Source organism: Sphaerodactylus townsendi, linkage group LG11 (assembly GCF_021028975.2).
Source record: "Sphaerodactylus townsendi isolate TG3544 linkage group LG11, MPM_Stown_v2.3, whole genome shotgun sequence".
Classification (NCBI taxonomy): domain Eukaryota; kingdom Metazoa; phylum Chordata; class Lepidosauria; order Squamata; family Sphaerodactylidae; genus Sphaerodactylus; species Sphaerodactylus townsendi.
This window is the reverse complement of record NC_059435.1, coordinates 52363062-52383779: the sequence shown is the minus strand read 5'-3', so window position 1 is coordinate 52383779 and position 20718 is coordinate 52363062. Positions and strand designations below refer to the sequence as shown.

Sequence of the window (20718 nt, the reverse complement as noted above, 5' to 3'; positions counted from 1 at the left end):
ACCCAGGAAGCCCACAACACCCCAATTTGTGTTCATTTGCTAGCTTTAAAACCAAATAACACTGTAACAGGTTTCTATGACAATATCACTTTTTTTCAATTTCTTCAATTAAAATGTAGAGTAAAACCATAATGTTCATTATATAATTGTGCCCTGCAGTTTAACTGTATTTTGTCATTTTTAGGAAACTGGATTTTCCAAGCAGCTAATACTTTTTGCTACTTTTGTTGAAGGTAGGCAACCAAACTTATTAGTAACTTAGAACTGCATAATAGATTTAAGGTTGTTTATAATGCGACTTTCATTTCATTCACAGTGAAAAGCCAGAGTCCTTTGGTAAAGGGCTTCAAACTGACGTACACTAATGAAGATTTTGAATTGAAAAAACTGCTGCTTAACATGCTTACTGTACTAGCAAAAGATTTGTGTACAGTACAGGTATGAAAAAACAGAATTGGATAATTTAATCTTTAATCATTTTACATGATCTGTGTTTACATAGGTTTCTAACAGTGCAAGCCTAAACAGGATTACAGTCCTCTAAGCTTGCCAGATCAGAGTCCATTTCACCATAGAGACCCGCAGGTGGGTGGGTGGGTGGGTATAAGCATTTGAGACGACCAGCATAGCTATCCCTGAAACAATCCTCTAAGCTTGTTGATTTTAATGGACTCAGAAGGATATTACTCTGATTAGGTTTATACTGTCAATGTGCTTGTAAATGGTCATCACACGCATGATGACTCACTGCTGTTTTATCATTATAATTGACAACATTTATAATTTGGGTTACATAAGATTGTTTGCCTAGGAAATAACCCCGCTACTTCATGGAGCGGGGGGAGGAAGGGGGGGTCTGAGTTCATTTTCAGAAATCAGGTGGACATTTTGTTGTGCTGCATAACCTCTTCCTCCTCCTTTGTAGCTTATTTTATCATCTTAGAAGGACCAACAATTTACCAAGACTCTCAATAAAGAATCTGTTTCCAGTGGATCAGTCTGAAGATATGCCAAATTTCCAGTAGAAGCGTTCCATTGGTTTTTTTTAAAAAAAATTGGTGTTTCCAATACTGAAGGCAAAAGGCAGAAACCTCTCATACGGCTCAGCTGAATTTTTTTTTTTTGTGGAAGATTATCAACTCAGTCACAGGATCACAGCTAAAATATAATACTTGTTTTCTGCTATGACCACTAAATAGTTTATTTAGATATTTATACTTCATTTTTCTCCCCACAGCGGCTTAGAATTCCTTCTCTCCTCTTCTGCTTTTATTGTGGCAACCCTACGAGATAGGTATGGCTGGCCCAGAGTCATGCAGCAAGCTTCCACACCACAGTTGGGGTTGAAAGCCATATTGCCCAGATGGTCCTCTAAAATTCTTAACTGCTGCACCATGCTGACTGTCATAATATTCTTCAGTACATTCTTGACAGCCATTTGCCATGACGCGATAGTAGGATGACCATTATTATGGTATTAATTAGTGTAGCTAGTGTTTTGAACTTGCTTCCTAATTAGATGTTTGGAGGTGTGAAGGCACTGTTTTATATACCCAACATGGTACCCCAAAATGTAGAAGAAGAAAATAAAGAAGTAGTCGTTGTGGGTTTTCCAGTCTGTGTGGCTGTGGTCTAGTAGATCTTGTTCCTAACATATCACCTGCATCAGACTGCCCTCTGTGATATACTTCTGAAAATGCCAGCCACAGATGCAGGTGAAACGTTAAGAACAAGATCTACCAGACCATGGCCACACAGCCCAGAAAACCCACCACAACCAGTTGAATCCAGCCATGAAAGCCTTCAACAAAAGAAAAAAGAGTTTGGATTTATACCCCACTTTTCTTGACCATAAGGAGTCTCAAAGCAGCTTAAAAACTGGGGTGCTGTGTGGTTTCCGGGCTGTATAGCCGTGTTCTAGCAGCATTCTCTTCTGACGTTTCGCCTGCATCTGTGGCTGCATCTTCCTGAAGATGCCAGCCACAGATGCAGGCGAATCGTCAGGAGAGAATGCTGCTAGAACATGGCCATACAGCCCAGAAACCACACAGCACCCCAGTGATTCCGGCCGTGAAAGCCTTTGACAATACAGCTTAAAAACTACTTCCCTTCCTCTTCCCACCACAGATACCTTATTAGGTAAGTGGGGCTGAGTGAGTTCTGACAGAACTGTGACGAGCCAAAGGTCACTCAGCAGGCTTCATGTATAGGAGCAGGGAAACAAAATCCAGTTCACCAGATAAGAGTCCGCCACTCATGTGGAGGAGTGGGAAATCAAACCCAGTTCTCCAAATTAGAGTCCACCACTCTTAACCACTAAACCCTGTTAACTCTTCCGAAAGCAAGCTATAAACATTTGCAAGGAAATTCTGAGCCCAAGCTTGTTCACTGCCATAAATTACAATTGTGCTTTTTATTTACATTTCATTCCTTTCAATCTTCAGCTGCTCCATGAGGGTAAAGTGATGCTGGCATTGTTTTATTATGTAAAACCACATGAAAAGCCCGGAGTTCTCGACTGGTCTGTAGCCCAGCATGAAGAATTACAGCTTCATGCAATTGCTACTTTGGCTACAGTGGCTCCTCTGCTGGTAGAAGATTACATGATGTGCCAAGGAAATACTCGCCTTCTCATGTTTCTAGAATGGTGTGCAAGCAATGGTCAGTACAAATTGTATTTTTAATTATACACAGAAGGTGTAAACACACAATTAACTTAAAGTTGGAAACAGCGGGTGAGTCGATGGCTTCCCAGAAACGTGATGGCCAGGGAGCACACACCATTAGACTGTATTGATAAGACTCTGCTCCATGTGTTTTCTACCTTATGGTCATTGCAGAAAAACATCATTGTGTGATATGAAGATTGGTTGTCCAAGTTCATCATTAAACTGCCCTTGCAGGGTCGGATATGCGGTTCACAGTTCTATTCAGGCACGTTACTAATCCTGTAATTATTAAGATAATAGATGAGAGCTACCTCGTTCTATTATTGGCTATTATATATGGCTAGTGGTGTGCTTTATAGGGTCTCTACAACAAGCATTCTTAATTGTGATTCCGCACTTATGGAGCATATAAGTACTATCAGGAAACTGAGCAATTTTTGCTTCATTTTTACTCTGTTGTCTTCTGACTGTGACCCAGTAAACAGTTCCATGATGGTTCTCTGGAGAACTGATTCTCTCATTAGGGTTTTTCCTCAGCACTAGCAATTAGAATTTATATTTCTCATCATCAGCTTGTGCCCTGTTACTATACAAAAAGTTATACGTGCAGCCACCCCCTTCCACCACTACCATACTACAAATAGGAATGACATAAGTTGGACATAAGAAGGAGGCCCAAGGCTTGCATCAAGATGGCTGATACCTGTAGAAAGTCTGATTCCCGCCTTGTGTTGTTCGGGCCCAATAGGCTGGGGTTGAAAGCCTCTGAAAGCTCCATCATGAGAGGGTTAAACCTTTGCATCCACCTGACTTGTAGCTTCCTAGGTACATAGGTAACAGATCCAGCAGTAACACATTCGACCAGGGTGGTAGTAAAGTCGGCTGCTCTTTCCAACAGAACCTCAGTTGTCCAAGTGTGCAGAGCAGCCACCTGGCCGTCCCTTTCAACATTTGTTTGCCTCTACCACCTGGACAAATACAGATCAGCTGAGGTGGCCTTTGGCAAACATGTTCTGCAACAAGTGCTCCAGAAGCAGGAATAACCAATCAGTTGGTTCTGATTCTAACAGAAAAGTATTCCATCCCTGGGATTCCATCCCGCCTGCATGACTGTAGCCCCATTGAAGGGGAATGACACTTTGGACTTACCATGAAGGTGCCTTCTCTTCAGTGGGGCAAAGTCATTCAGAACCCACCCAAAAGTGTGACTATGATGAGGTGGAAAGGGTACAATAAACTTGGAAAACTGCAGGGTTTTGGGTCATCTGGAGGGGCTCAGCCCCCTTCATCCAGGAACCCTTGCAAAAATTGGCATAGCCCTGCCTGAACAAAGGAGGTGTGACCTAACCAGCCTGAATGACCCTACTGAAGAGAACACGTTTTTACAGTAAGTCCAAAGTGTTGGTACCTTACCTCCAGATGTATGCAGAAGAATATTTCCTTGAGTAGGGGGACTTGAGTTCCAGTTCTTCAGCTAAAGATCTAGGACACTGCGGAGTTTCCTTCTGCAGTGCCACAGCATCCTTAGTTCCACAGAATCCCTCTGTATGACTATGCAGATGGCCAAGAATATCAGTTATGAGTAAGCAGTCTGTTTTTATATCATGGAAAATCAGCAGTTTTCAACAAAACCTTGCTTCTTTCAGGGCCCCCAGTTTGGTTGCTCTACTAAGGACACTGAATCACACACAACAGTTTAAAACTTACTTTTGTTTTCTTCACACGTTACTATGATCACTTGCCCAGATTCCTGGGGTGAAAGTTGCAGAAAGTTTCAGCAAAGTTGACACACATTAGGAAACTGCACTGAATGAACCTGCAAGTATAGTAGCAATTACTGAATTATGTAGCAATTACTGAATGAGTTGTTTAAATGTTGTAATCATAATTGTGTAATGGTGTCAAGTTGCAGTACTGAAATAAGCAAAGTTTCTTTTAATATTTAATATAAATTTAATATGTGCTTAATTTTTTAACATCTCATGGGTGAAAAAAAATATTCCACAATAAATTTGTTAGCCTGTAATATGTCACAAAATTCTTTGTTAGTTTGGCTGCAGCAGATTAACATAGCTGCACTTTTGAAATTTGAAATAACAAATCACTTTTACACCAAAGGTTTTACAGAGTTCCAGTTGTTTCAGGTTGGACATACAGTATGCTGCAAATGGTGTTTTGGCTTTGGTTTGTTTACAGATCCCTTTGTTGGCCAAGGCAACAGTTTCCATGGTACAGGTGGTCGGGGCAACAAACTTGCACAGATGCGCTACTGCTTAAGAGTGTTGAGTCCTGTTGTGTCCCTTTGTGATGAGACTGTGAATCTTGATCTTTGTGATCAGGGAGCAATTAATCAACTATTGGGTTAAGTATACCTTTGCTTTCTTGTTGATTGTTGCCTGAATTGACCAAATGGGAAGGAGGGAAATGAATTCACATATAATTTCTGTAATGGATGCATATGCCATACACTAGTGTAAAGGAAGTGTTTCCTTTTGCCTAAATGAAAGGAAATAGGCAAAGACAAAAATTAAGAACATTAGCTGTTTTATAAGAATTGCAAGACCAGGTAAAGCTAAAATTAAAGTCCATCAAAGAAAACACAAAGGGACCTGATGATCCTTCAACCTTTTAAAAAAATCTCCCATAATTCAGAGTCCTTATTTGGCATATACATTTATCCCCTGCAAGGTAACAGAGCAAGTGTAATGCAAAATCCTCGTCCCAAAGCAGATCTGGGTCCAGAAAGACAACTGCTATGCAGGTTTGACTGCTTCCCGGATCATGTGATATGTTATCCACTTTTCCTCATCACTGAATTGTGTAGACTTTCACTCCCAAGAGCACAACGATGCTTATAATATCCATCTGTAGTGGGTTTGGCAATAGAGATTTTTTTCCTTTGGGAATAACTTCCCCTGTAGATTCTCTGATTTGTTTCCTGCAGGCCACGTTCACATTCTTTTTTTAAAAAAAATGTGGATTTCTCTTCAGTGTGAAGGCAAGATGTAGGCTGCAGAGCCTCATAGTTCTCTTGATCTTTCTTAGATCAAAAACTTCATATGTCCCTATCTCAGGCTGCTGTGAAGACTACAGACACTCCCTTTGCATGGCACCATCTCCCAAGGAGCCGGGCTAGAAATTATGTTTGGCTCACTCTGCAAACATACAAGTTATAGTGTAAGGCATATTGGTGCTGTTCGTCTGGCAGCTTGCTCTGCTCTTCCCTTCCCTTCGATTATTGCTGCTTGCTTCTTGAGCACCTTTTTCTTGGGCCCCTTCCACACATGCAGAATAATGCACTTTCAATCCACTTTCACAATTGTTTGCAAGTGGATTTTTGCTATTCCGCACAGTAAAATCCAGCTGCAAAGTGCATTGGAAGTGGATTGAAAGTGCATTATTCTGCATGTGTGGAAGGTGTGAACTTGCTGTTGCTTCTTCGTAGCTCCTCGGTTGGGAAGGGGGGTGTTTGGTGTGTGTGGGGGAGGGTACTGTAACCCACTTTGTCTGTACTTCAAGAAGGCCTGAATGTAAAGAAGCCAAACAACCCCTTACTTACTTCCCTCTCCCTGTGTCATAATCCTTTGAATATTCTTGGGGTCTCTGCTTGTCTTTCCTGTCACTATGACCATCGAACTGCTTGTCACTATGATCATCGAACTTCCTTGTCACTATGACCATCTAGGAGCCTCCTTATTACCAAGTGGATGTGGAATTTACTCAGCTGGCCCAGTTCCCTCATTTTCCACTTTAATGAGGTGGCTGACTCCCTGGCTTTATTTCAATAGTACACTATAATCCAAATAGCCACATATGTAAAAAGAATTTTTGACCTTTCCTTCTAAATAATTTTCCCTTCCCCAGCAAGTATGTTTTGATGCTTGGGGAAAGGGACAGCTTGCAAAGTACTGGTGGGGGAGGGGGGGCACTGAGTGTGCCAAAGCCCATATAGGCATCTAAATCGAGTTCTGTGGATTGTGACCAAACTCTATTACACTAACTTTTTTTCTAGAGAAGAAAAGTTTCTGTAATCTGCTTGTATATTCTACTAGGCCTCTTAAAGTATACCTCCAACAATTACAAAGAAGAGGAAATTGTGTTGGAAATTCAGACTGATATTTTACTTATCTTGTCGACCCTTTGTGAAAATGATACGCATAGAAAGGTTGGTGTTTTCTGCCTTGTCGTTCAAACTTGATATGTCTTTCTAATGTCTGAGTGTAAATGAGAGGTTTTGTGTATAGTTTTCCTTCTGAGGCCTGGTTTCTTAAAATCTTCTGTTATCTCTAGTGGTTGGGAGTGGCAGGAACACGTGAAAGAAACCATTTATGAGATAATACCCAAAGATACAAAAGCCTGGCTCGTAGCAAGGGCACAGCTTCTTCCCTCTGACAAAGAGTTACTACTGTGAGTCTGACATGCCAGGATTCTCTCCTTCCTGGTAGGGTGGGAACGGCAGTGTGCTTCATACCTTTTAGATCTTTCTTACTTGTTGCTTTAAGCCAGTGTTTCCTAATCTATGCATTGGGCCCCAAAAGTGGGTCACAGAGCCTCTGAAAGTGGGTTGAGGGCCAGCCCTTTTGCACTGCTCCCTTTTATATTTTGGAAGCCAAGATCTGACCCTTGAAACAGTATAGTCTATGTCAGAAGTGTCTAAGCGTTTCAGATGTTCATGGACTACAATTCCCATCAGTCCCTGCTTGTGATTGGCCATGGCAGCAGGGGATGATGGGAGTTGTAGTCCATGAACCTCTGAAGCGCCAGAGTTGGACACCCCTGGTCTATGTCATACATTAATTGGCATTTTTTTCTTCACTGCATATACATCGAGTAAAATGGGTCCTGTTGGTTATTAGTGTGTTAGAATCTTAAGGGGAATTCGAGAGAGTAACAGAAAGAGAAGATGATCAAAGACTGGGATGTAACTTCCGTATACGAAGCCTGTTCATGTTGGAATGCCACTTGCTTGGGGTTCATAATGGATGTAGCTGCACCCTTTTGTGTGATGTTTGTTGGTTTTTCAAAAACATCTGGTTTTACCCACTGAAGAAAATGGAATGCTGAACTAGATGGATGCCAAGCTTATAGTTTGTCTAGGGGATCCGAAACCCTTGGGTCAGAACTGGAATAGATCACCATGCCAAGTAAATTTGAATGTGTAGGTCACCATACTAAAAGGATTGGGAACTGCTGCTATAAAGACAGACACTAGCAGACTTAAGCCTCTTTTTCACAGAATGGGTGTAACATTTAATTTGGCTCTGGGTTTCAGCTAATAAAAACCAAAATGGAATGACTGTGATGATGATAATGATTATGAAGTAGTTAAAACTGCTACAGAAGTATAATTAATAATAATACCTTGTTCCACATGTATGTGATTTGATTGATTCCACTAACAGGAACTCTTTGGATGGGAAGGAGTGGATACACTTATTCCATTTCTGAAGTTGGATGCAAAGAAATTCTATGGTGGACTGGGTCATCATCGACTTCTTTTTAGCACTTTGGACTGCTTATGGTAAATACCACAATTTAAAACATATACATTGAAAAAAATTGAAATGTGGGGAAGTCTTGAGATGAGCTATGACTACTTCCTGTTAAAGAGGATTTTGAACAGAATGGGAGCAAAATACATGCATAGTGCGAGTGGGCCGTAGTGGTTACAATGTCTGGATCCATACTATTGCCTTTCAGGATTTGATATACTAACGAAGTAGCCATGTGATGGCATTCTTCTTTGCACTATAAACAGCAAAACTTTTGTTGTAATAGAAAAGTTAATTGAAATGCTGAAGCCGAGTGTTCACCAGCTTGAGCTATGGTAACATATGGGGCCATCTGAAGCTACACCCTTCTAAGCCACTGAGATCAATAGTCTTAGAAGGCTGAACTCTGCTTATAATCCCCCTGTTAGTGTCAGCCAGTGCATTTCCTCAGATATGTTTTACTGAATATGCATAAATAAAATACTTTTTGAAGAAGTATTACATAAAACAAGAAACGTTTTAGAAAATGACATGATGGAAAAGGTTATATAAGGCTAAATTCAGCAATCAGATATAAAACTAAGTATACCTTATTGTGTGTACTTTCTCTCTTTTACAATATATTTAAATTGTGTATTTAAACATATTTAATTTTCATTTGTTCTTGAGTGGAAGCTGAATTCTTTATTTAAGGTGCTGTGTCATGGGCTGTACCATTTTAGAGGACTATTTTCTTGAAAAGGAGGGTCTCTTCCTCCTCCTGGATTTGCTGGTGGTGAGTATTATTATTTGCACTATGAACTGCACTAAATGTATGGATAATATTTTGTTACTGGCTCTTCTCAAGAGTCTAGATCTCAGCTCTATATCCACCGTTGTGATACTTCCTATTGGGAATTACATCACTGTCTATATCTAGTGTGTGTCTATGATGCTTGTAAACCACATTGCATTTGCAAAGGCTGAGAATGCACTGATCAAGAGAGATCCAATTTTCCCAGCTGCAAAATGTAACACTTTGTTGAGAAAATACAGGCTGTTCAGAACAAGAGTGATATTTTGAGGGAAGACACACAGCCTGTGGTTTGGATTCCACAGTACATTTCCACCAGCAGAAGAGAGGGTGATATTTGACATTGCCTTCTTCCTGCTGCAGACCTCCAACTTGCTCCTCGCATACGTATGTCCGTTGGTCGATTTATTTAGATCAGGGAAGCTAATAAAGGCACAATAATTTACAAACACATAAAAGCAAGATGAAGACAACCCAGGACCAGCATTTTTGGCTGTAGCGTGATGGGAAAAGTGAGGAAGTCCTGTTCCACTAATGATAATTTCTGTTACTGTGGGATCTGATGGGAAAAATACGCACATTTGTTGCACAAAAAAACTGGCCACGCAGAAAGGCTTTGCTAGGTATTCAAAGTGATCAGGATGTTGCTATCTCAGGAGAAAGAGAATGTTATTTAAACTTATAATCAGAGCGGCCCATGCAGTAATAGCATTAGGGTGGAAAGACAAAAGAATTTGGACAATACAGAAATGGGTGGAATATATATGGGAACAAATACAATTAGAAATTTTTGACATAATGTCAAGTAACCAAATATGGCAAGAAAAACAAAAGGATATGATATCTGGACTGAATTTAAAGACTGGTTAAACGAAATTGGAATTACAGAAGAAAACTGGAAAAGAAGATTAGAAAGAATGGACCTGCTCCTGCACGTTTAAAGAAAATAAAAAGAAGGGGGAGGGGGGAAAGGGGGTAAAAGGATATGGAGGATGAAACATAAAGATGTATAGCACAAATCTGTAAAAATCCAAAATATCAATAATTTTTTTAAAAAAAATGAATGGAAGAGATCCATCTATATAATTGAATTTTATACCCTGGGATGCTGGATCTGGGTGTTTAGCACTTGTGTTTTGTCACAATAATTGTGAAAGTTGAATTTCTTAACAAGTTGTAATATTTCTTACAATTCTTTCCTTGTTTTAATGTTCTGTAAAGTTGAACCAAAGGAATGTTTGCAACCAAATTCTTGGGATCCTCGTTGAATTTTGCGACAACCCTAAAGCTGCTTCTCATATCAATGTCTGGCGAGGGAAAAAAGAGCAGACTGCAGCAAATCTGTTAATAGGTTTGTGGAGACAAGAGGAGGAGGAGCTGGGTGTGAAACATGACAAAGTTGGGAGAATCGCTGGTGAGTACTAGAACATTAAAGGCTCTTCTTCCTCATCGCAGTTGTAAATTAACATTTTTATTCCAGTGGGGTTTTTTTCCAAAGTAAACAGCGGCAGTTCTTAATTCCAAGTAGATTCTTCTAAGGCTTGAATGGCTTCACAGTTAAATGTTTGAAGAACTATAGGTATATTGTTTGGCAAGAGCTGGAAAGACAAATCAAGCAATAGCCCCGACTATGGATGCTAAATTTGCAATCCTGTTTCAAGCAGAATTTTTATGAAAATGGATGAAAATTACTGGTGTGTATTGAACAGTAATCAACCCAAATCACAACTGAACACACACTTTTTTTTAACCTTAGAAGAATAATCTGAATAAAATTACTTCTGATTTTCAATAACAACCCAAGTGGACAACAGCCAACTGTTATTTTTGATAGCACTGCATTATCAATGGCTATCCTTAGCTTTCAGTTTTACTTTCCCTATACCACCTTTGTCTTTCTAGTCCCCCAAAGCAACAAGAGGTAGGGAAGTGACTTAGCCAGATATATACCTGATAGGGACTTCATTCAAACAAATATTTGACTCATGCTCACACCAAACAGGGCCATTAGTATTGCCGTGCAAAGCAAGTATTTTTACTATTACATTCTTTCAAGGGCTTTCTTATCCCAGTGTTCACCTAAGCTAGGCTATTCTTTTACAAGAGCCACACATGTAGGAATGTAAGCAAGAATAAAGCTTCGCTATTGAGTTGATGCTCCATTTCTGACCTCTTCCCTGAATGACAGGCAGCCCATGCCCTGCAAACTGGAGAGACAGATGTTTAAGGCATTCCCAGATTGAAAATTGAACATATGCATGCGCGCGCGCGCACACACACACAGAGGATGGGGTCAAGTATCAGATAGTTTCTCTGGAAGGAAAGCCAGTTAAGAATTTGAGGACTCTTGAACGTTGTCTTAAATTATAACTTCAGAAAGGAACAGTGGTTCCCATGTGCATGATTTGTTTGTCTGTTTTACCACCACCATCATCCCCAAACTGTGCAAGCAAGGAGAGGAAACCATTGCTTCCCTCCTCACGTTACCTCACCACATGAATGCTTGCTTTTTCCCACTTCCCAGACCACTTGGCAAGTGGAAATTTTGATTGCCTCGAGAATAGGCAGGGACTTTTCCTCCCTGAAAGCTTCAGTAGACGAGTCTTTGTTTAATTAAATAAATAAATATGCTCCCCCCCCCGCTCCTCTTTCAGTGAAAGATACTGAGAATTTCAGACAAATTGGTCGAGAGGCAAAAAGTGCCAAGCCGAAATATGTTTCCCATTGAAAATCAAGTGAATAGAACTGAACACAACTAGTACTCTGAATATAAGCCAAAGTGATATTAAAGAATCAGGACAAAATGTGTTACCAACAAAACCAGCCAAATAAGAACTCAAATGACATGTTGTGAGTGCATCCATCCATTCATTGCAGGTGGAAATAGGCTTTAGTGTGCTATCAGCTTTACCACTAGATGGCATTTGTGTCATCAGCTGCTGAAATGTGTTTCTGTTAGTATTCAGTATTCATTTTTGTTCACTGAATCTGTTCCATTCAGTTCTGCTGTTTGCGTGTCATATTTCAAAGTTGAGCTCATTTTCCCTAAACAGTTCCACTTCCCTAGAAAATAACATTTTATACAGAAATAGTGAAATATTGCCGCAGTGTAAGGATTATTCCCTAACCAGTTTTCTGTTCTAATTCCTCTGCCAAATTATAGAGTTCATTCCAAGGTTTTTGTGTATTCATTGATTCAGTTCATTACATTTGTATCTTTTTTTCAGGATGATTTTCAAATTAAAACATAAATAATATTTTCATAATATGCCAAGCATTAAAAAAAACCCTTTTATGTGGGTTGAAAAAAATGAGACTAAAACAACATGCTGAGATATATGCAGAGATTAGACATAGTAGCAGTAGGCAGCTTACAAAACCAGTAATTGCAAGGAGTTGTAGCTGTTTGGCTATTAGTATAGAAAAGTGGGAGAGGGGGTCACTGTCAAAAGCTTTCCCCCCCCCCCTAATCCTTATCACTCAAACTTTGTGACTCAAATGCACTTGTACTCTTAAAAATGGTATTTAGGCAAGCCAAATATTAATAATTCTCCCAAATGTATGCTCATGTGCATCACAGTTAGTGATGGTTTTGTCTCATGCTTCCACATATTTCCATATTTATTACTTGACTAGCAGTAAAAACCCATTTTAAGAGGGAATAAAATGGACTCCAGATGGGGGGAAAGGGGGAGGGCTGGCACGAGGGGTGCCACTCTTCCTGGCTGGCAGCCTCCTCCAGGCCCTTCCCCAACTTACCAGTGGCTTCAGTCAGTGCTGCTTCGGTCGCTGGCTTGAGAATGGCGAGCCATTTTGAGTGGAGGGAGTTGTTTGGGACGAGTGGGAAGGGTGATGGAGCAACCGCGAGACGTGTGGGGTGGGGGTGAGTTTGAGGCAAGTAGGGAGAGTTGGGGGACAGTGGGGAGTTGTTTGGGTCAGGCTTCATCTTCGCGGTGGACGAAGGGTGTTTGGGGAAGGGGGAGGCTGGTGGCTGACGGGGGAAGGAGGCGGCCTCCTGCCACTGCTCTGCAGGGCTGGGCTTTTGTTTATGGTTGAGGGTTCATCATTGCAACACTTTGCTTGTTAGTAAATTATATAGGGTAAGATTGAAATAAGTGCATAGTGTGTTCTAGTAAAAACATTAATATTTCTGAACCTAATCCCTGTGCCCTTTTTTCTCTTTATGTGGTAGATATAAAGAGGCCGTTAGTTGGCCATTTCCAAGCACATCAATCAGTGACTCCGATGCCTGCCAGATGCCCGACGGTTGCCATCATGGATGTTGCTGAAAACATGAGAGCAAAGATTTATTGCGTCATCTGTAAGCTAGGTAAAGCCCGTGACTCTCTTTCCTGCATTTTGTAATGATTTTTTCATAATGCTCTATCTTGTGACATGGTAGCTTTGGAAAAGTTCTTTTTCTTTCTTTTTGTTCATTTCCCTTGTTTATTTGGTGATTTAGATTAGCATTGGCTTGTTGCAAAAAAACATAGTTTTGTGTCTCTTAGTTGTACATGATGTCATGCTTAGCAGCCTGTTAACAGACATTTTAGCCTGTTGCGTTTTGAAGAACTAGAGTTGGAATTTTCAGATCCTTGAAGGGAAAAAAACTACCACAGCTAACGCTGGTCAAAGTCCATAACAAATCAAAGTAAAGTAATTACCGTTGCTATTGACGCTTCCTGTTGTTTAAAACAGTATCCCGCAAGCACAGTTTCTGTGGCGTCGCCTTAGAAAGCAACCATTATTTCTGGATTGTGTTAATAATTTTTGCATTGTAAACAAGAGTTCGAGAATTCATAGAAGACCAAGGAGGTTCAGCAGAAATAACCAAAAGCTAAAATGCCTAAGTAGCACAATAAACAGAATTCATGGAGCTACTGTTGTTAGCATTTGAGCTAGGCTAGCATTATCTCTGGTTGATTTTAAGAGTCCTTCTGCACTTTTAATAGCTGTATGTAGGGGGAGGTTTGACCCGTTCATCTTCTGCCATTACAGCAATATGAAGGGGGAGGATTTACTTCTCTTGGCCAAACAGCTGAGAAAGGTATCAAACCCAGAAGCTGCTGCTGACCCTCTTGGTGGGATGGCTTTTCAGATTTGCTAGTTAGTGTGTATATGACAGATAATAGTGAAAATGTTGATTAAAAAAAATAAATTCTTGTGATATTACCTTACTTTAGGCTTTGAGAATTTGCCTGGCCTTTCTGCAAAGGATTTTGTTACGCTTGCTATCATACGAAGATATCTTGATTTTAAGGTAAATTGAACTTAATCTAGTTTTCTTTTTCTTCTTTTAAATTTATAGGTATATTTTTGGAACAAAGAATGTGTGGTACACTGGTCTGTTGTCCCATATCCTCATTACAGCACAAACTAGTCTCTTTAAAAATTGCCAGATATTTTCCTTTTGGGGAGCAAGTTATAAGTTTAAACTTCATTAAAAGAGGAAGAAGTTTTAGTCAATGATGTAGCAGACAACTTGGCCTCCATCTTTTTTTAATTAGGAAGGGGTTGTCATTGACATCCACAATAAATGTAAGCTGAAATTTCTGTAAAGATTTCTGAAAATCAGGTCTCTAACTAGTTAGTTTACAGAATCTATTCGTTTCTTAAGAACAAGCCAGCTGGATCAGACCAGAGTCCATCTAGTCCAGCTCTCTGCTACTCGCAGTGGCCCACCAGGTGCCATTGGGAGCTCACATGCAGGATGTGAAAGCAATGGCCTTCTGCGGCTGTTGCTCCCAAGCACCTGGACTGTTAAGGCACTTGCAATCTCAGATCAAAGAGGATCAAGATTGGTAGCCATAAATTGATTTCTCCTCCATAAATCTGTCCAAGTCCCTTTTAAAGCTATCCAGGATGAAGTCAGGATGTCTGTGGTTGTACACAGAGGTGGGATCCAGCAGGTTCTCACCAGTTCCCGAGAGTGGGTTACTAATTATTTGTGTGTGTCGAGAGGGGGTTACTAATTGGGTCCGCTTTTCCATCTCCACACCCTCGCCTACCCGAGAGGCATACTGCCTTTGAACGCGAAGGTTCCATATAGCAATTGCGATTAATAATGTAACTCCCTGAACCGGGTTAATCCCTTTCAGGTACTGCAATTCATTGATTCTCAGCCTTTCATACCTTTTATCTCACCAGTCTCTATCAAAAAACCTGTGTGTTTCACCATTGCTGTGAGTTGGGGCATTTTTTATAATGTGATGATGATTTAGAAATGACCTGGTGCAAAACAATTTTTTGGGGTCGTGGTGGGGTGGCTGCCCGGGGGGGGGGGGGGGATCCAACTCAGGTTTTGCCCAGGGCTCAGGTTTGCCTAGGTACGCCTCTGCCCCCTTTGCTGAGGGGGGTGGGCTGTCGAGGGAACCTGTTACTAAAATTTTTGGATCCCACCACTGGTTGTACATCATGTGAAACCACAGTAAAGACTAGCTGTGGTTAATAAACCATTCTCAAATCTTGATTTGACGGACCCCAACTAACCATAGTAAGAGCCAGTGAGGTAGAGTGATTAAGAATGGTGGGCTTTGATTTGGAGAACCAGGCTTGATTCCTCCTCCTGAAGCCCTCTGGGTGACCTTGGGCCAGTCACAGTTCTCTTAGAACTCTCTCAGCCCACACAGAGGCAGGTAATAGCAAACTGTGTCTAATGTCTCTTGGCTTGAAAAGCCAACAGGGTTGTCATCACACTACTAACCGCAGTGGTATGGCCTACATGTAAACAATCACTCTAACCATAGTTAGGTAAATTAAACCCTGGTTATGCACAAGGTTGTAACAGTCTTTGTGATATAAATCTGTAGGTCAGGTTTTCTGATACAGACCTATAGAGAACAAGCATTACTTTATCCATCTCTCTAACTAATAGTCCTACAGCTGTTGCCGTTTCTATACTTATGTTACATTGGCTATCAACTGTACTGTGAAATATCAACATTCATATATCCACGAAGATATTTGGACATACTTAATACAGTTACTTGTGGAGCTATCTTTTGGAGAGCGAATGTTGAAGAAACTGGTAAGTAAATTAAAAGTTGGGAGGTTTTTAAAAAAGCAATTTATCTATTGTATGAAGGTTGGTGAAATCTGGGCTGAAATATGTGCAGAACTTAAAGAAGAAAAGTTCAAGCCAGTCACTCCTGATCAGGAAGCAATACGGGTCATCACGGAAACATTTTCAAAAGTTGGAAAGATGGTTGTCTCCCTGCAGACTGAAATGCTGGAAAGCCATCAATATCAAGAACGTCTGGAGGAGCAAAAAAGTTATTCCAAGGTAAGCAAAGCAACAAATATGCACATGAGATCTGCAGAGGCGTAGATCCAAGGGGCCCGGGGGAGGGGGGGGGGCATGACATGCCAGGTGCGCACCTCTGCGGGGGTGTGGCAACGACATTCCAGGGCAGAGGACACACCAGTGCACCAGGCGCTTTCCCCTCTTGCTATGCCTCTGGAGGTCTGTTATTTGTAGATGTAAATTCTTTTGCTGGCACTGTCTAAGAATTGTCATTTGTTAAAAAAATATCTGAAAGATGATGATCTCTGTAATGGGACTTATACTCATAGCACCGATTTCCACTTTTGAATGGGGAAAAGAATGAATCTGCTAACAGACGGTGAGGGGAGCCAGTTCTGGTACCTGCACTGCAGCCAGAGATGTTGCTGTGCACTTGGCTGTTCAAAATAAGAACCCTGTTTCAAGCTGGAAACTAGTCCATGACAGAACACTTTTGGAAAATAAAAAGGTTTTCTGTTTCTCCTTATTTTATTTCACACTCTAGATTCAATCTCTCCATAAGCAGAAGGATATGGTAAATAAGTCCTGGCAAAATTTCTTAACCCGGACATCAAATTATGAGGCTTTAAAGGTAAGAAGGCTTCTCGGAAGATTGTATTTGGCATATCATAACCAGATTTGCAATCATGAGCCATTCTTTTATAGAAAAGCTCTCCCCAGTTTCAGTACAGCTAAACATCAGCATAGTTCCTGCAAGATCTCCTCTTCTTTATTTTAAAACGCAAGGTTGCCGATTTCTAAAATTAAGATTGGTTTAAACTGTTGAGTGAAGGTGCTTATTCTTTATTACAGTGTCGCTATTTGTATGATAAATAAATAGATTTGCACGATAAATAGATTAAAAATTAAGCATCATTGAGAACAGGCTAGTTTGCATACTAAGTTGCTGATTTTTAAATGAGAATTTATTCTATTGCATACTATAGCAAATACTGTTGGGGCAATGTGAGGTCCTTTTTAATCATTTACATATAAGGAACTGTTGCAATATAATATGATGTTCATTCATTTATTTAATTAAGCTCTGTCTCTTATTGCTTTGGCTTGCATCTGTAACACTGTAACATGTACTTAAAATACTTAGAGCAATATAAGTGTGAAACACCTGTATATATAAGGCTAGCCACATTTATTCATAAACTGTCGCTAGGTATAAGTATAAAAGAGATATTTACTCTGATGTATCCGGTATCTCTAACCCGTGAACAATAATTTTTAAATGTTTATAGAAAGCAAAAAAGATTCAGGAAAAATCCATAGAAGAATCTAGGTCAAAGACAAGACGGCCGAATATAACATTTCATCCAACTGATATTAAAAAACTAAATACAACTGTAAGTAAAATCATCAGCACCTCATCAGCATGAAAATAGTTTAAAATGCTACAAGTATATTTATTGAAGGTTGAAAATTCTGGGGACAGATAGCTTGTACATCATCACACAGCAGGAGTTCTTCAATTTCAGTAAACACCATCCATGGCCCAGCAGTAAAGCATCCACTTTGCATGGAGAAAACCCTAGGTTAAATCTAAAAGGATTTCAGGTAGCATGGGGTAAGAAAAAAACTTTCTGTTGTGATGAGCTGTTAGTAAGGAAGAGGCAATGCTGAGTTAGATGGATAATACTCTGAGTGTAAGGCAGCTTTTTATCTGCTAAAACCCATGAAGGAGAACAGTGATAGGAGAGGTATAGAAGGAAATACAGGTGCTGGATTCTTTACATGTTTCCCACTCTGTAGAGGAGAACACTGGAGACTAAGGTGTTTATGTAGTATTTTGTTTATTTACAAATACGGAGACATAGCATAGGTGGAGACTCCATCACATACATACTGTGTAGTAGATCCAATACTCTACATTGGATCCCCAGAGATCCTGCAAACACCCCCCAAGTGATTTCAACCAACTTCCAACAGTGGCTGTCTGCTCCTTGCTCTGCCAGAATCTAAAACTGCTTTTTTAAATTAAGCTCTCTCCTTTCAGCTAGATGAGATGTTGTCTCTTCCCTAATGGGCAATTAGACAGTTAGGGCCCATTTCTGCTGTTATTAAGATGCATTATTCTTTTGACATAAACTCTGGCTCTCCAAAGTTCTGCCACTTTAGGCCAGGTCTCTGTGCCAGAATCATTCACAAATTCCAAGTCCATAATTTTTGCAACAGGAGCAAGTAAGGGAAGAGGCTGCTTCTTGCAGCATTGCCTGTTTGAAGTTCTCATAATAAAGAGAACTGCCATTAACATTTCAGGCCATTGCCGTACAAATACTTTTCATTGTTCATTGTCAAAAAAAATCTGAGGAGTCTGTCAGAAGACTTCAGTTAAAATTAGTATTTTGAACAACAAAGAGCCAGCGCTGCAAGTAGTTAAGAGTAACAGACTACAGTGGCAAAAATGAAGGTTCAAATCTCTGCAAAACCATAAAACTCACTAGGTGGCATGGACTAGTCACTCTATCTTGGGACAGTTTTGTGAGGAAAAAATGGAGATTGGAATAACCAAGTAAGCTGTCCTGTCAGAAAGACGGGGTACAAATGGAATAGATGGTGCAAAGGTACAAGCAAGAAAATGATCACTTATATACTCCAGTTTCCTCTCAAAATATATTTTTGAAAGAACTCATGAGAATTTCAAAACGTTGCTTTCCAAAGAATGTCCGCAAAACCAGTCCTGTGACTGAGGTCTTTTTCATTTCACCAGGATACTGAGTAATGTTTGGTTTTATTTTTCCAGATTGCAGCTGGTCGCTTAATAACAGTGGAAAGCACTCCACCCGAATTGACTGGAGGGCCACTAGCTGACACTGAGCTTGCACTCAAAAGACTCCCTATTTGCGGAGGAGCCTTGCAAAGGGTCAAAGGCGTGAAAGTGATGGTGCCGTTAAAAAAAGATTCACTATCTGTAAAGTAAATATCATCCAGTACTGCTTCAGAGAGCACTCTTTATTTTTAGTTGATTTATATATACACACACATATATATATATAAATTTATATTTTAAGCATCTAAACATTGTGTAAGATATAAATTATTTGTACCTGTAAGCCATATAATCATTTTGAGATAGATAAGAATCTATTTCTGTTTGAGAAATAATGTGGACATCATGATGCTCATGAATAAATTCAGTGCACCACACTAATCATTGTAGAGTTGATTCAATTTTCAATATGTTGCCGCTGGACAATAACACAAATTCATATAACTAGGAGTATTATCATGACATTTACATCGACAGATTTCTAATGCACAAAAGAAGTAAACAACTCCTTAGGATATAAAGGGAAATCGGCAAAGGTAATCAGTGTTCTAATCCAGCAATAGCCACAAAATGAGATGGATAGTAGAAATGTTGGAACATTGACATGTGACAAAGAGTTTAAACCTTAAATAAACAGTTTATATTATCTCTGTGTGCATCTTCACACACACTGGAAAGTCTAGAAGAGTAATACAGAAAGCAGCCCTAACCCTGGCCATTTAGTACCCTGGGCCTTTAGTAACCATCAGAGAGAATGAAGAAAAGCTAGGGCCAGAATTTTCTGAAGCATATTTTAAACTGACCTTTTGAACAACCTTTTCTACAGAGGAAGTGACCTTTGGTGCTTTTGAAGATAAAGTTTCGAAAAGGATGGGTCTGCACACTTCTGTACTCATCACGTGGGAACAGATAACAGTGCCTCAGTAAAATTGTCAGAGGACATTAAAGACATTATAGAAAGAGTGGATGTGCTCTGCCTCAGTTATAGCATCGCTGGATAAAACTGGCACCAATGAGTGTTAATACTGGCCAGCAGTACAGTTTACCTTATTTAATGGCATACTTCAGTTTTTACTCTGCCCATCCCAAAGGTCCTAGGCGACAGCTCCAATGCACATTAAAAACAATCAAATAGTTATATCAACATACTACTTTGGATCAGTATCTGAATGAAGTGTGGTCAAGTAGCTGAGGAAGAACAAACGAAAGAATCTAGATGTGATGCTGGCTGAAAGGACATTCTTCGTGCTGTCAATGGTGTGCAGCTTTTGTTGAAAGACACTGTGAAGAGTTTGGGAGTCTTGCTGGATCCTGGTCTGTTGTTGGAGAAACAGGTGTCTATGACAGTGAATAATACCTTTTTCCAGCTATATCCAATTAGAAATCTGGCTTCCTATTTGCAAGTTCTAATCTGTCTTAACTTTATAACTTCAGATGTGTGTGCTCACTAACATGTAAGCAATGGCCATCTGACTGACCGACAGCTAATCAATAGACCAAGTCACAAACAGTGACTCCAGCAACTTGTTTACATGCAAACAGTTAACCCTTTTATGACTGAGTTGTGACAGACACTTGCAAAATCCCAATACTTTTCCCTGCATGTTCCTGTGGAGTGGGTTTGCTCTTCCCAGCAGGGCCTACTGGCTACATCCCTTCTTAACATTCTGGGTTAGGGCTTTTTTACAGCGCAATCCAAAGGA

General features: G+C 40.1%; 1 protein-coding gene across 3 annotated transcripts in view; it reads left to right on the top strand.

Annotated features, from left to right (window-relative positions):
• The window catches only part of CFAP69 (cilia and flagella associated protein 69), a 34917-nt gene extending 15525 nt beyond the window's left edge, over positions 1-19392 (top strand). For all 3 annotated transcript variants that reach the window (XM_048511737.1, XM_048511736.1, XM_048511738.1), the window contains 14 exons: positions 185-233; positions 317-438; positions 2445-2661; positions 4866-5030; positions 6722-6834; positions 8072-8190; positions 8855-8936; positions 10176-10368; positions 13147-13284; positions 14138-14214; positions 16039-16236; positions 16742-16828; positions 17487-17591; positions 18989-19392. In XM_048511737.1, the coding sequence (XP_048367694.1) occupies positions 185-233; positions 317-438; positions 2445-2661; positions 4866-5030; positions 6722-6834; positions 8072-8190; positions 8855-8936; positions 10176-10368; positions 13147-13284; positions 14138-14214; positions 16039-16236; positions 16742-16828; positions 17487-17591; positions 18989-19165 (1842 nt within the window). In that variant the 3' untranslated portion in view covers positions 19166-19392. The remainder of the gene's footprint in view (positions 1-184; positions 234-316; positions 439-2444; positions 2662-4865; positions 5031-6721; positions 6835-8071; positions 8191-8854; positions 8937-10175; positions 10369-13146; positions 13285-14137; positions 14215-16038; positions 16237-16741; positions 16829-17486; positions 17592-18988) is intronic.
• The last annotated feature ends 1326 nt before the right edge of the window (positions 19393-20718 follow it).